Source organism: Kryptolebias marmoratus, linkage group LG10 (assembly GCF_001649575.2).
Source record: "Kryptolebias marmoratus isolate JLee-2015 linkage group LG10, ASM164957v2, whole genome shotgun sequence".
Lineage (NCBI taxonomy): Eukaryota > Metazoa > Chordata > Actinopteri > Cyprinodontiformes > Rivulidae > Kryptolebias > Kryptolebias marmoratus.
Window position 1 is genome coordinate 15,380,008 of NC_051439.1, and position 13,227 is coordinate 15,393,234.

The window sequence follows — 13,227 nt, forward strand, 5'->3', positions numbered from 1 at the left end:
CGCCATTTTGCTGCCTCGGTGTGTGTGTGTGTATGTGTGTGTGTGTGTAGGAGGAGGAGGAGGGGGGCGCTCCTTTCGAGGTGAATACCTCCATACAGCTTCCAGCGAACATTCAACACTTCAGAGCCAAAGAAGAAGAAACGTGCCCGTTTCCTGGACCGAGCCGAAGCCGCTGCAGCCTGACGCGGACCGCTGGACGGCGGAGGAGCGGCAGATAGTTTCTTCCATGGTTATCGAGGAGGGCCGGGGAGGGGGGAGAAAAATTCAAGGTTCGTCTTCTTTCCAACTTTGCTCGCCCAGATAGGCAGCACCGAACACGGTCAGTAGCTACACGCTGTTCCAGCCCCAACTAACGAGGCTGTTTATGGACCATAATGTGGATAAAGACTGTCTGTAATCCTACTGAGCTCAAAAACTGCTGTTTTGTTCTCCTGGAGGCATTTTGTAATGTTAAACTACCACAGTAACATTATGTACAACCAGTCTGAGCCACAAGTGGTTGTATCCATCAGCTCTAATTAACAGGATCCAGCCTACATGCTTTTAGGGAGCAATAATACTTAAAATGTGTTGTCAGATAATACAAAATATATATCATTGGACCTTTAATTGATGCTCCAGATCAGCAAAACACAACAACAACAAAGCATAATTTCATTTTTTTAAAGCATCAGATGCTAAGGAACCTTAACAATAACAGAAAGTGCTGCAATTAATCTATATATATGTATACATTTCCATAAAATAACGTGCCCTAAATTTTTGTAAATATGGCATTTTTTAAAAACTCTACATTTACATTTATTTCTGTAACCATTGTTTTGTTGTTTTCGTTAGTGTACCTTGCTTAAAGTTTGCAGTGTGTTTGGTAGAGGAGCTCCATTCGTTCAATTCTGGGATAAATACAAAGTCAAAACTATAAATAATTAACTTTAATAAAATAATTAATACCCACAATAAAAGTAACCAACCAGCTTAAGAGTCTTTTAGACCTCCAATGCGCTATTTACATTTATTTATACAACTGTTTTTAAAGGAAAAACTACTTAACATAAAAATCTCTTGCATTTTAAAACAATTATTTCAAAAGATGTTTAGCATATTTGCTCTTAGAGAGATGAGTTATTACCAATGTTGCGTTTACACACTTTTCAGTGCTTACGTGGCCAAATATTATTTTCTGGAAACGTAACAAAATCCTTAAATTTCAGGGCAAAGTCACATTAACGCAGTCAAGAACACCTTATAAATATCAACCCTTGTCAGTGGTTGCCATTATCTCTGTTATCTCCTGCTTCTGGTTTTGTTTTGTTGCTGTGTGTGGTGATTTGGTTTTACTGTAGTTTATTATCTGTGTGTTACAGTCATACAGCTTGACAAACAGGACTACGGTTTTCCATCATCATCTGCTCAAGATGACAGCTCAGCGTAGAGGGGAGGAACATTTCTGTCCTCAGTGGATTCTGTTTGCCTCCTTGGATTCTTGTATTTGACACACCCATAAGACCCACCAATAATGATACCTGGGTTGATCTCCCAGGAGCTACACGACCAGCTTCTGGACCTGAAGAATTACCAGAATCGCACAAATGGGGTGGAAAAGCTTAAAAACGTCCTCTCAGAAGTGGACATCAAGTCGGTCCCATCTGCTAGCATTGAGGAGTTCATCAATTTTCTTCCAAGACTTCTAGACGACAGTAATTTTAAAGTGCTGTATGGCACCTTACAGGTTTTAAACTTACTAATTCAGAGGTTAGAGACGGGAGTGGACAAATTTTTGAAACACATAGTTTTAGTTGCGCTCAAGGCTCTTGGTGACACTCGCACTGTCACCAGGATTGAATACCTTAATGTGTTTCAGCAGCTGATGAAGGCTGTCACACCGCAGCAGGTGTTAGACCTCGTCATTGGCAACTTGAAACACAAAAACTCCAGGGTCCGGGAAGATGTCCTTAACATCATCATGGCAGCCATGCTCACTCACCCTAGGAAAGACTTCAACATCCCCAAGCTTTGTTTCGAGGTTGCGCCATACTTGGCAGACAGTAAAAGGAAGGTTCGCCACGCTGCCCTGGAGCTGTTTGCTGTTTTTGACCATTGCCTCGACACAGGGAGAAAGCAGCCGCTAATGAAAGCTGTGGACATGGTCGAGCTTAATGAGGACGCAGAGGGTCTGATGGCAGCTGTACAGGCGAGACGAGCCAGGCGCGTCCTTCCAAGACTAACCTCCGAGGGGGCTGTGGAGTATGGCTTGGTGGTGCCCAAACCCGGACAGTGGTCCACAGGGCAGCACGGTTCTGGAGCCGATCTGGATTGGGTGATAAATGGAGGGCGGATAAGCAGCGCCAGGAGCTACAGAACAGAGCCCGACAGTAACCGACTGTATGGCTACGGCAGCTTAGGCTCGCTCACTGATGACCTACCACTTCAAAGAAGGATCGTCAGTGCAGGCAAAGGGAAGAACAAACTTCCTTGGGAGGTATCGAGCTTCTCATCTACTGACAGCGAGCAGCAACAGTACAGTACACCTAACGGAAAGTGCTCTGAGCAGGTGAGCTTTGTCATCATCAGCTAATCGCCACATTCTCACTTTTCTCTCATAGCAACAACACATTTCAGTTAACTTTGTTTTTGGTAGCTGTGAGAGTCAGTGTTGTTTTGATATATTATTTGCTAAATTTCCCTATAGTAGAGAAAAAAAATCTAAAGTAAGCAGCAGAAAAGAAATGCAAATCTGACACTTTTTAATTAATAAAGAAACAAATAAACTAGGGTTGGTAGCATGGCCAAAAGGTGACAGCTTATTTTACTTCTGGTGGTAATTTAGCAAAAGTAACAATTCTACTAACTGGGAAAAACCTCTTGTAGGAAAATAACAAACCCAGCAAACATCTGCAGGAATAAAATCCAAAGAGCATTTTGTTGAGGATTATTTGAGCTATAATTTCATATAATAGAGCTAGTTTATAAGTTATTTTTTGGTACAGACCAGAATCAACTCAAGTGAGCTAAAGAGGGTTTTTTGAGTGCATTAGTGGAAGCTTTAAAAAAAAAATTATATTATTATTTTAACTGTTCCCATTCATTTTATTCAGCTCTTCCAGACAAAGAAAATCCATGTGGCAGTGGAAAATTTGCAGCTGGTTAATTTAAGCAGACTGGAAACTGTCTTTTTATTTATCAGTGAATTACATAAATTAGACTATTATTATTTTAAAAGGGTGTGCTTATTTTTTGTCTAAAGAAGCTTCAAAAACTACCTCATCACTTGTTGGCTGCCTCTTTTTAGTCTATTCTAATTCACAGACAACATATTGCGTTGGCCTCAGTAACAAATCTGCTCATTGTTGTAAATTTAGGTTCTTGAAAATGCTGTTAGACGTTTTCAGAATGCCTATTTTTTAATGTTAGAAGAGGGTGTAAAGAGCAAGAATGGTAGCACTTTCCTAAGAGACGGTTTGGGGTGAAAAATATCTAAATATAGTCAATTTGTCATGATGCAGTGTGGATCGAGAGCAGCAGCAGCGAGGGAGGGTGTCTTATTTTGTGCATTTTCTGTTTGTGGCTATGAGTCATGGTAATGCATTCATAAACACATCATTTATTCCCACAAAGTAATAGAAAAGTGCCATTAAAATATTTGACTCCAATATCAAGGATAAACAGATAGATATAAACACTTTGGAGCACAGCAGTATCACTGACACCATACCTGGTGGAAATGCAGGAGATGACTCATTTTCTCACACATCGACACTTGCTGCAAAGATGAGTAGGAGCTGTTTCCAGAATGAGCCTTGTGACTGTCTCAGTGAGCCTTTTCACATGTATTTGTTTAAATAATATCTGTTGTGATAAGAGCCTACAAATAGAATGAATCTGCCACCGTCAGTTTTATTTTTAAAATATCCATTTGCTGTGACACGTAGCTTAGTTTTACCCCATCTCAGCTTAGGTATTTCTCCTAAATAGTTTCGGTAACTGTTTTCCAGCTCGCGCCTCATTTGGAAAAAACCTTCTGTTTGCAGTGATATCTGTTTCCCAGCAACACCAGTAACAAACCGGGCACTTATTGGAGGGGCAGTGAAACCTAATTTGTTATATTACTGGGTCATGCTTGTAAAATATGGCTTGTTTAATGTTCTGCCGTTGGTTGCATTCACTCCAAGTGCTCTGCGGTGCGTGTTGATCTGATTGGAGGTAGTGGGAGTTCAGTCATACTGTTTCATTTCAAAGGCTGAAATCTACACATTTATTCAAACACTGTAAGAGTCTGTCATAGACGTGATTTTGCATCTTATGTATGTTTGCTTGAGGCTTTACGGCCAGCAGAGAAATCCCTTGGCGATACTTGGAAAAGACACCCACAGATTGCAAATACACATCTGCTACAAACTTTTGTTTAGTCTAGAGGATGGAATTACACTTAAACCTTTGTCATGTTTAAGGATTGTTTAAGCTACTTACTTGAACTGTACCAGTTATTGCTGCTATTAAAATAATTTTATTTCTGCACCTCTGTAGGTGACAAGTGAGGATTACGCACCTCAACCCAAGAAGCCAGAAGCCTACATACCAAGTTTCAGTAAGTGCCAAGAGTTCCCTTAATATTTCAACCCCCTGTGCGTGAAACTGACGCAGCTGACTGATCGTCATGGTCAACTTTAGCTTGACTCAATTTAGAGCAGCTTTAACTTGGATTAGCATACTGAGTCAAAGGAGTTACCATTCCACATGTCACTAAAAGCTCTGAGATGAGAGAAGTTCAAAGCTGCTTGGCAGATTAGTGTCATACCAGTCTCCTACCATGACAGAAGAGGCATAGTGAGGAATAAGGCTACGCTAACCAGGTACAGATATTACCCTCAAACTGCTACCCTAAAGCTAAAGACATTTTTCTAGCTCTGATGGATTTTGGGACATCTTTGAGTTAAACTGGCATTCAAGGCCCTGGGCGATATGCATTCCTTCAATGCCACTTTAACGATAAGTAAGATTTGAGAAAATTTGCATAACTTCAACTTGCTCATTTTGTCGTGTAACGTTTTATATTCAAGCTCACTGTAACTTTGCCACCTCGCTTTGCATTCTGTGTTTTGGTTTTAGTAAGAAATGCGATTTCTGTCTAGGTTCTGCTGAGCCGGAGAAGCCCCAGCCGTCCAGAAGGAGGGAGGTCCCAGCAAATCTCAGAAGAAGCGGAAGCCTTAACATGGACACGGATATTTTTAAAACCAATAACTTTACAGACACAGATATTGGTAAGGAGTCATTATTTAAAAGAATTGATCATTTCAACCCTGTCTAAATGAAAACTTGAAGAAACAACCAAGAAGTTGAGTCCAGTTATAATTATTTAATTGTTTAAATATATCAGTAGTTTGGCACATATACAATATAATAAAAAAAAAATTTATTCTGAAAAAATTCAGAATAAATAGCCACGTTGCATCTTTGTTGAACAGAAATAGCTGACTTTGACTTCTTGTATGGTGCCTCCAGTAATGCTGTGATGTGTATTATGTGGTTGTGTACCTATCAGGCATAATGCAGCCACCACCAGAGCCAAATTCTACCAGTTTTGAATATATTTAAATGTCTGAGTAATAGGCAAAGTTAATGAATCAGTCAGACTTGTGCTGGACATCACTCAAAGCTGTAAAATGGATTAGTCAGATGTTATAATCCACTTCATGCTAATATCTTTTATACATTTCAAGTTGTTTTTTGGTTTGATTTGTGAATGCAATATCTCATAGTGACCCCCAAAGGACGTATGCTCTCGAGGAACACCAGTGTTGAGCGAACTTTTTCCCTCCCCTCAAACCCTTCCACGCCCGGCTCCTTCCTTCTGCCCTCCTACCCTCTGGCTACACGCACAGGGGTCATGCTCACCCCAACATTGTCCCGGCGTCACGCAGACTCCTCCGTCTCTATGTCCAACACCTGGCCCTACAAGAAAGAGAACAGCCCTCATCAGGGAGACACTAGCTCCTGGACCGAGACAGCAGGCACAGCTAACGGTAATACAGCAGAAAAACTGTTCATATGCAGCTGTTTTGTCTGTGGAGTTTAAAATAATTATTTTGTATTTGTTTGGGGTTAGCTGTGTTTCTCTCTCGCCTCTCTTAGAAGAACTCTCGAGCAGGCGCTCCCCAAGGCCTCTTCGAGCGCCCCTCGTGAGCTCCTCTTCTGCCTCATCGTTCAGGCGCGCTCTGAGCAACACCAGAGCAACATTCTCCATCTCACCGGTTTTCCCTCCAGCAGAACAAGGCCATTCTTATAATGGCCAGAGATCCAGTGCTTCAGCTAGCCCTCAGAACCAACAGATGGACCCTGACAGCATCCGGGGCTGGCAAGATCTTCAGGAAGATGAACCTCTTGACATGCAGGAGGTCAGAAAGCCTGCATGTTTATAGTTCAGAGTGTTAAACCTAAGTGATTGTTGTACTAATTTGTATGTTGCTCACAGATGCTGAACTCCCTACGATCCTTGCGGAATAGCGCTGCCAAGAAGAGGGCCAAAGTGAGCCACAACAGTCCAGATCCAGACAGCCCTGACTCAGCTGTGAGGCTGGACTTGGGTCTGGACTCACCATTACACACCTCTCCAGTGCTTACCAGCTCAGCGAGTGAGAGTGGACTTTCCAGTCTGAACTCAGTTGCCAACTCTAGCTTCAGTGGCATGAAAACCAGGTCAGAGATCCCCATTTTGTCGCCCCTTTCATTTATTATTTAATAACTTGTTACTCTGCCTGGGTTATGTGTAATTTGAATAAAGCTTACTTTATGCTGGAGCATCACACCAGGTTGTTTTTGTTATATGAAATAGTAAATACCACAAAGAGACTGAAAGGTTTGATGACATTTCAAACAGAGCAAGGCTGCGTATATTCTTACCTGTCAACAGTCCCAGAAACTCTGCCTCTTCTGTAATGAAACCTCGCATTGCAAGAGTGCCTTCTGCAAAACTGAGGACTTCGGTGTCTATGGACTTCAGTGGCCTTCAAGGTATGAATCAAATTAAACGGGTTCTGCCTGCCATGCTGCCTTGTTTTCTGTCTGACTTTATTTTCTGCCTTTTCAAGTAATGTCCCAGAGAACTGAGCTGACATCGGAGGTGGGTATTGTTGGGCAGAGGGTTACTTGTTGCAACGGAACAATCAAAACTGAGGAAGAGAAAATGGGTCCATCCCCTCCACTGGTCAAACCAGCTGTCCGTGAGTCAGTCAGGGCTTTGAAGCTTGCTAAAGGTCAGCTTGCCTCAACAAACAGAAAATAGATATATCTTTTTTTTCTGTATATGCTTTGTATGAACTTTTTCTATGAGTCACCATCCCTCTCTTTGATTTCTAGGATCCCAGAGTAACAACAGCAGTAGGACTTCACCTGGCGCCGACATGCCTGAAGGAGTGATAGGAAGAGGTTAGTTTGTGCTGATCAGTTAAGGTTTAGGTTTTAGGAAGTCTACCAGAATAGACTCTTAATGTTAAGAAAAGAGCTTCTTCTTATGCTTTAGATTCCTGCAGCGCTTTGTCCTATTTTACAAAACAAAACAAGCTCTTATATCTTTACATCTTCCCTTCAAGTCTCTTCATTTTGATTAGGTGATATTAGATTACAGACCTTGTACATGAACAATTAATGATAAACAAGTCAATATCAACATATGACAGTATTATGGATATTAAAAATGTCCTATTTGTTTATTTACTCATTCACATTGCAGTCTGAATCTTTTTATTCATGCAGAAAAATGATTTTAAGTGATACCATAATGTTCCCTTATACTTTTAAGGCATGTTTGGCTCTGCAGTTTCCTCCAGCCGTCCAGGAGTCATTTTGTCACTTGAGCAGGGTGATTTGGCAGCCAAACCTTCCACTGATCCCTCAGCAGGCATTTACAGCAGTCAGCTTGACGGCGACAACAACCCACATCCACACGAGGCTAAAGTTAGTCACTCTGTGAACCAATGTTGATTCATACTACTTCATTGAAAGGTTCAGATGACCAGAGTCTTGCTTTTTTTTTTCTTCCCCCCCTACCAAAATGTGCAGGGGAGGGTGAAGAATGTGAGGATTGGTCGGGATAAATCAAGGCAACAGCGACTCGATCAACCCGAGGGACAGTCGGGCCAAGAGGACCAAACAAGAGAGAAGATTCGCCTCCGTGTCAGACAGATGCTTTCTGATTCATCGACAGAACAAAACAAAGAGCCAGCCATAAAAGGCAAGATGTTTTTAGCACCTTAAATCAAATATCATTCTTATTTCTTTAAAAATTATAAAGAAATTCCCTACAACCCAATATATTTACTAGTTTAAAATCAACAACTCTTTTAATATACTCTGATTCTTAATATATTTTTTTTAAATCGCATTTGCAAACAAAACTTTAATGGTTGATGTTTTCTCTCGTAGATCTACATCTGAATGGCAGCATGCTGACCTCTACCAAAGCGGACCCTCTCTCTGATGAGTCCCCCATCAGTCCCATCAGTCCTGCCAGTCCTCCAGGACCTCAAAGTCCAAGGAAGTGCTTCACGCCGCCCCACCAACCAAGCCCCCCTACAGTGCCTCCCAACCCCAAAAATGTGTCCCGTCTTAGAAGGGCGCCTAGCCTCACCAGAGCTCGACCTTCAATGTCTCACAGTTCAGGTCAGTGGGATTGAAAAAACAAAAATGTCAGACATGTCATGATGTTCACAGTCACAGTTCAGGAACATCCAGCCATGTTATCAATAGATGAAGCAGGATTATAACAGGAAAAAATGTTAGATAATTAAGTAGAAAATGAGTGTTTAAGCATAAATTTGTTTCTGGTTAATGTCTGTTAATGTGCTGCCGCCTAGACTCACTGCTTGTTTTCAGACTGAGATGTAACATGACTCTGACTCTGTGTTATTTCCTGTCTGACCGGACATTTAGATGAACTGTGCCATGCTACATTAAGAAGCAAGAAAAATCTCTCAGAGCCTCCAGACCTTTGCCCCTTTTCAAAGCCTGACCTGGCGCTGACTCAGAGTTTCAACCTGCTGAGCTCAGAGGACTGGTGAGAAGCGCTTCATCTCCCTACAGTCATTACACTAATAGCCCTCATCTAAGGCTTCTTAATACTGTCAAGACATAAGTATTCATTTGAAAGAAAGTTTTCCACTTTGGTAGTTGAATAAGGTTCAAACACATTGAAAAAACAGATACTTTCCAGCCATTTTTTAAGTTTGCCTTCATTTCATGTTTGTTTTCTTGTCAGGGAAAAGAAGATTGAGGGTCTAATGTTCCTGCGCTCTCTGGCCTACAACCACTCAGACACACTTCAAGGCCGACTGCATGAAGTTTGTCTGTCTCTCATCCAAGAGGTGACGTTGTTCTGCCCTGCTCTGCTGGCAATAACTTAATTTTTTTATTATTTTCTATTCAGTTAGTTTGATTGTCAGCAGAGGTGTTCATCAGTCCAAACACCCTGGCAGACATTTATTTGCTGAAGGTAACCTGTTGGCACTAATCAGAATAATTCAAATTCTGACAAAACAAAGCTTTGCCCTGGTTGAACAAGTTCTTCTTGCTCACAAAGTTGGTAACTATTTATACACAGAGCACTCCTTCAGGTGAGAACCACAAAGTCATATAGTGACAATATTGTCAAATCTGAATTATCTATTAGCAACTATTACAAACAACCCTATCACCACCTCACTGCTTGTTTGCTGCTGCTTTTCTGCCATCTGTAGGTGATAAAGAAAACAACTGCTCGGACAATTCATTTAAAAGTATAATTAGGAATAACAAAACTAATAATAGCAGCTGCTGAGCAATAAATGTATTGGAGAAAAACTAATAATAATAACCAATAAGCTAATTAATCCTCTTGTTTTGTGCGTAAATACTTTTGTTTTTCCATAAATCAATGAAGTCGATCTTTCATTTAGGTGAAGAACCTGCGGTCAGGTGTGTCCAGGGTGGCAGTGTGTGCACTTGGTGACCTGTACACACATCTGCAGAGGGCTATGGACCAGGAACTGGAGGGGACAGTTAAAGCTTTGTTGCATAAAGCAGGGGAGAGTAACGCCTTCATCAGGCAGGATGTGGATGCAGCACTGGACTGCATGGTGCAGCACTGCACCCCAACTCGTAGCATCGCTGCTTTACTCACTGGAGGACTGAGGTTAGAATACAAACAGGAAAAAATATTGTTTCACCACTTTTGAACTGTTTGTAACGTTTAGATGCATATTGTTGGATTGCTGACAGTCACCTTAATCCAGTGGTGAGGAAATGCACAGCTCAACATCTGGCTAATCTGGTAGAGAAGGTTGGCGCTGCACGTCTGCTGTCTGGTAACAAAGATCTCTCAGAAAGAATTTTACCTGCCATCACTAAACTTTCACAAGACTCCTCCCAAGAGGCCAGGTATGTCAAAAGGTTAAATGTTGCTCTGTGTTTTAGTATTTAGAACCTATTTAGACTTGTCTTTTTTGAATATAAGAACTTGAGTAATAGATAATGTACCTGTTTCCCACAGGTACTTTGGTCGTCGAATGCTGCTGTCTTTGTCATCTCACCCTGACTTTGACAAGATCTTGGAGAAACACATTCCTACCAAAGACCTGCAGACTGTCAGAGACACTCTCTTGACACTCAAGTCGAAGGTATAGTTTCTTCATGTTTATGGGCACACATGTTAGGTCAAACACTTGGACCTAACCTGGAGATTTGCTGGGATTTCAGGGCCTTGGTGAGATGACCCAAGACACTCAGTCTGCCAGGGGGAGACGCTCCCTCCCGGGCAGCGGTACGGTCAGGGCTTCATCTCTCAACGGAGAGCCAGTCAACCAGACCAACAAGTGGGTGGAAATCTGAAGTTACAAACTGTCACAAACACAAAGGAATCTATTTTATGTCAAATGTTTTGATGTTTTTGAATCATCTGCAGGGAGTCTAACAGCCACAGCAGCTATAAATATCAGACGCAGAGTATTGCAGACAAAACTGAGTACATAAAGCAGATCTCAGGTCTGCTGGGTTCAAAGGACTTCAGAGAGCGGATCAAAGGCATCGACCAGCTTGTGGCTGACTGTGAACACAACCCTAATATGGTCATCAACAGTATATTCCCGGTTAGTGCAAGCATTTTGTAATAAGACGTATTGTTAGGGTTCTTGGTTATTAACATGCAAGGTTTTCTTCTAAGAGAACAGACCAACAGACTGTATGCTCTTCTCTTTCAGGTGTTTGATGCCTTCAAAGCCAGACTGCAGGAGTCCAACAGCAAGGTTAACCTACACGCCCTGGAGTCTCTGCAGAAAATCATCTATTTGCTGAAGGACAGCTTGTCCCAAGTGGTCAACATCCTGGTCCCGGCAATTGTGGACAATCACCTCAACTCCAAGAATAATGCCATCTATTCTGCTGCTAACGGAGTTATTAACGCTCTTACTTTGAATCTCGGTACTCATTTTGAACTTTTGAAAATTAGAGTTAATTTTGATTTAATTAATGATATCTGATCATGTTTTTGTTTTTTTTTGTAACCTTGCACAGACAACATTCTACTTCTACAGCCTTTCTGCACCAAGGCACAGTTTTTAAGTGGTAAAGCAAAGGTGGACCTAATCGAAAAGGTTGCAGGTTCGTCTGAAGCGACAGTCTCGAATGCTCTAATCAGCTGATGTTTGACACTACGTCTGACTCTTTCTGAATACATTTTCTTTTTTTCAATTGCAGGCCTCGTAACGGAGCTCTACCCTCGCAAGCCACAGATGGTGGAGCAGAAAGTGTTGCCCTTACTGTGGCACCTCCTGGGCACCTCCACCCACAGCGGCACCGTTCACGGCAGGGGCGGCAGCGTGAGGGGTGCTACGGCCAACCTGTGCCAAGCCCTTCACGCCCAGATGGGGCCGAGCCTGAGCGAGTGCGCCGTCTCCCAGCCTGCCAGTGTCCTTAAAGGGTTAAATGAGGTCCTGAGGACCTTATCTTAAGGTAACGCAGAATCCAGATGTGTTCATATGTTCAAAGAGAACATTTACACTGACCTTACTTGAAGAAAGAGATGTCCTACATTTCTTATAGTGCCTGCACTTTTATATCAATAACAAGAAAGTCCTTAAAAATTTCAAGTTGCTCCTATTCTTATATCAGTGACGTTTCCTCCAGTACAGAAACCTTCTAACACGCGGACATCAGGTCTCACACATACTCAGCCTGCTCTCTTTGCACTTTGAAAAGTAGCTTATTGTCATAGCTTTTCTCCATCACGTACTGTTGACAAATCAGAGACACTATTACAGAATGTAAAACCGAAATGCACAAAAAAGAAGAGGAAGACAGGGAACCTAAGGGTGTATATTTTTGCTGATGTGATATTTTTGAAATGTCATGTAGATAATTTGTGTAATGAGATTAATATTAGTACAAAGCATTTTTGTACAGCTCAGTTGTGTATTTGCACAGTATTAGTGTCATGTGTATGTATGCTGTATGATGTTTCACTTATAATTTATCTCTTGTAGAATGGTCCGAAAGTCATATTAATGATGTGTTGAGTTGGTACCTTTTTGTCCCCCTTTTTTTTTTTTTTTTTTTTTGCATGACCAAATTTTCCTGGCAGAATCCAAACTGTATTTTTGTTAAGGAAATGTGTGTGTACACTAATGCCTAGATCAAAGTTGGTTTCACTTGCTGCTCCTTTATGTGGGAGCAGCAGGAAGGAGAAAATTAAAAAAAGGAGTTTTTCTCCTCTGGTTGCCTGAGGAACATTAAGAAGCCTGGTCTGTTTCCGTCTCCGTATCGTGCCAGTCTTCTAATAGCCTTTTAACTCAACTGTTGTTAAATTATATTTAAATGCTTTGTGAGCAAGAGGAAAGATATATGAATAAACAGATTTATTTCTCTAAAACTAAACTTCAGTGTGACTCCTTTCAGGACTGGAAATGAGGTTTGAGATATTAACTGGAACAGCTGTATTCTTCATTTTGAAGTCATCTGTTAGCAACTTCCCCCCATAACTAACTCTTAAATGGTGAATAACAAACAAGTCAAGCAGTGGTTCTCAAATTTTATTTTAAGGAGTACCACTACAGGCAGTAGCTAGCTCTTGAGAACAGCACCACATTCCTCTTCCCTACAAGAGTTTAATCACAAATGTGAGATAATCCAAATTAAATTTCTGCACCGTTTGCCCCAAAAGGTCCTACAGAGACTTCTCTGAACAGCAGATTAAATATCCTCTTC

At 41.5% G+C, this 13,227-nt stretch overlaps 1 protein-coding gene across 3 annotated transcripts; it reads left to right on the top strand.

The window, feature by feature from the left end:
- The first annotated feature begins 8 nt into the window (after positions 1-8).
- togaram1 (TOG array regulator of axonemal microtubules 1) lies at positions 9-12,892 on the top strand. 3 transcript variants are annotated; one of them, XM_017418581.3, is made up of 23 exons: positions 9-319; positions 1,365-2,551; positions 4,525-4,585; positions 5,130-5,258; positions 5,757-6,020; positions 6,130-6,392; positions 6,470-6,693; positions 6,875-7,008; positions 7,086-7,250; positions 7,354-7,422; positions 7,796-7,950; positions 8,056-8,227; positions 8,419-8,655; positions 8,926-9,049; positions 9,251-9,356; positions 9,927-10,162; positions 10,249-10,407; positions 10,520-10,646; positions 10,726-10,841; positions 10,931-11,114; positions 11,226-11,445; positions 11,539-11,625; positions 11,722-12,892. In XM_017418581.3, exons 2-23 carry the CDS (start codon positions 1,517-1,519, stop codon positions 11,973-11,975), a joined length of 4,521 nt encoding a protein of 1,506 aa, XP_017274070.1. In that variant the 5' UTR covers positions 9-319; positions 1,365-1,516; the 3' UTR covers positions 11,976-12,892. The 3 variants fall into 3 exon arrangements, with proteins under 3 accessions (XP_017274070.1, XP_017274080.1, XP_037833780.1); XM_017418591.3 differs by having other exon boundaries at positions 9-269; XM_037977852.1 differs by having other exon boundaries at positions 9-269; positions 6,908-7,008.
- Positions 12,893-13,227: the final 335 nt, after the last annotated feature.

Bases quoted from the DNA above. Each gene is read 5' to 3' on its own strand.
- togaram1 (XM_017418581.3), top strand. From the start codon at position 1,517: ATGATACCTGGGTTGATCTCCCAGGAGCTACACGACCAGCTTCTGGAC. The intron at 9,357-9,926 runs GTGACGTTGTTC...TCTTTCATTTAG, and splicing joins GTCTGTCTCTCATCCAAGAG to GTGAAGAACCTGCGGTCAGG. The intron at 10,647-10,725 runs GTATAGTTTCTT...CTGGGATTTCAG, and splicing joins TCTTGACACTCAAGTCGAAG to GGCCTTGGTGAGATGACCCA.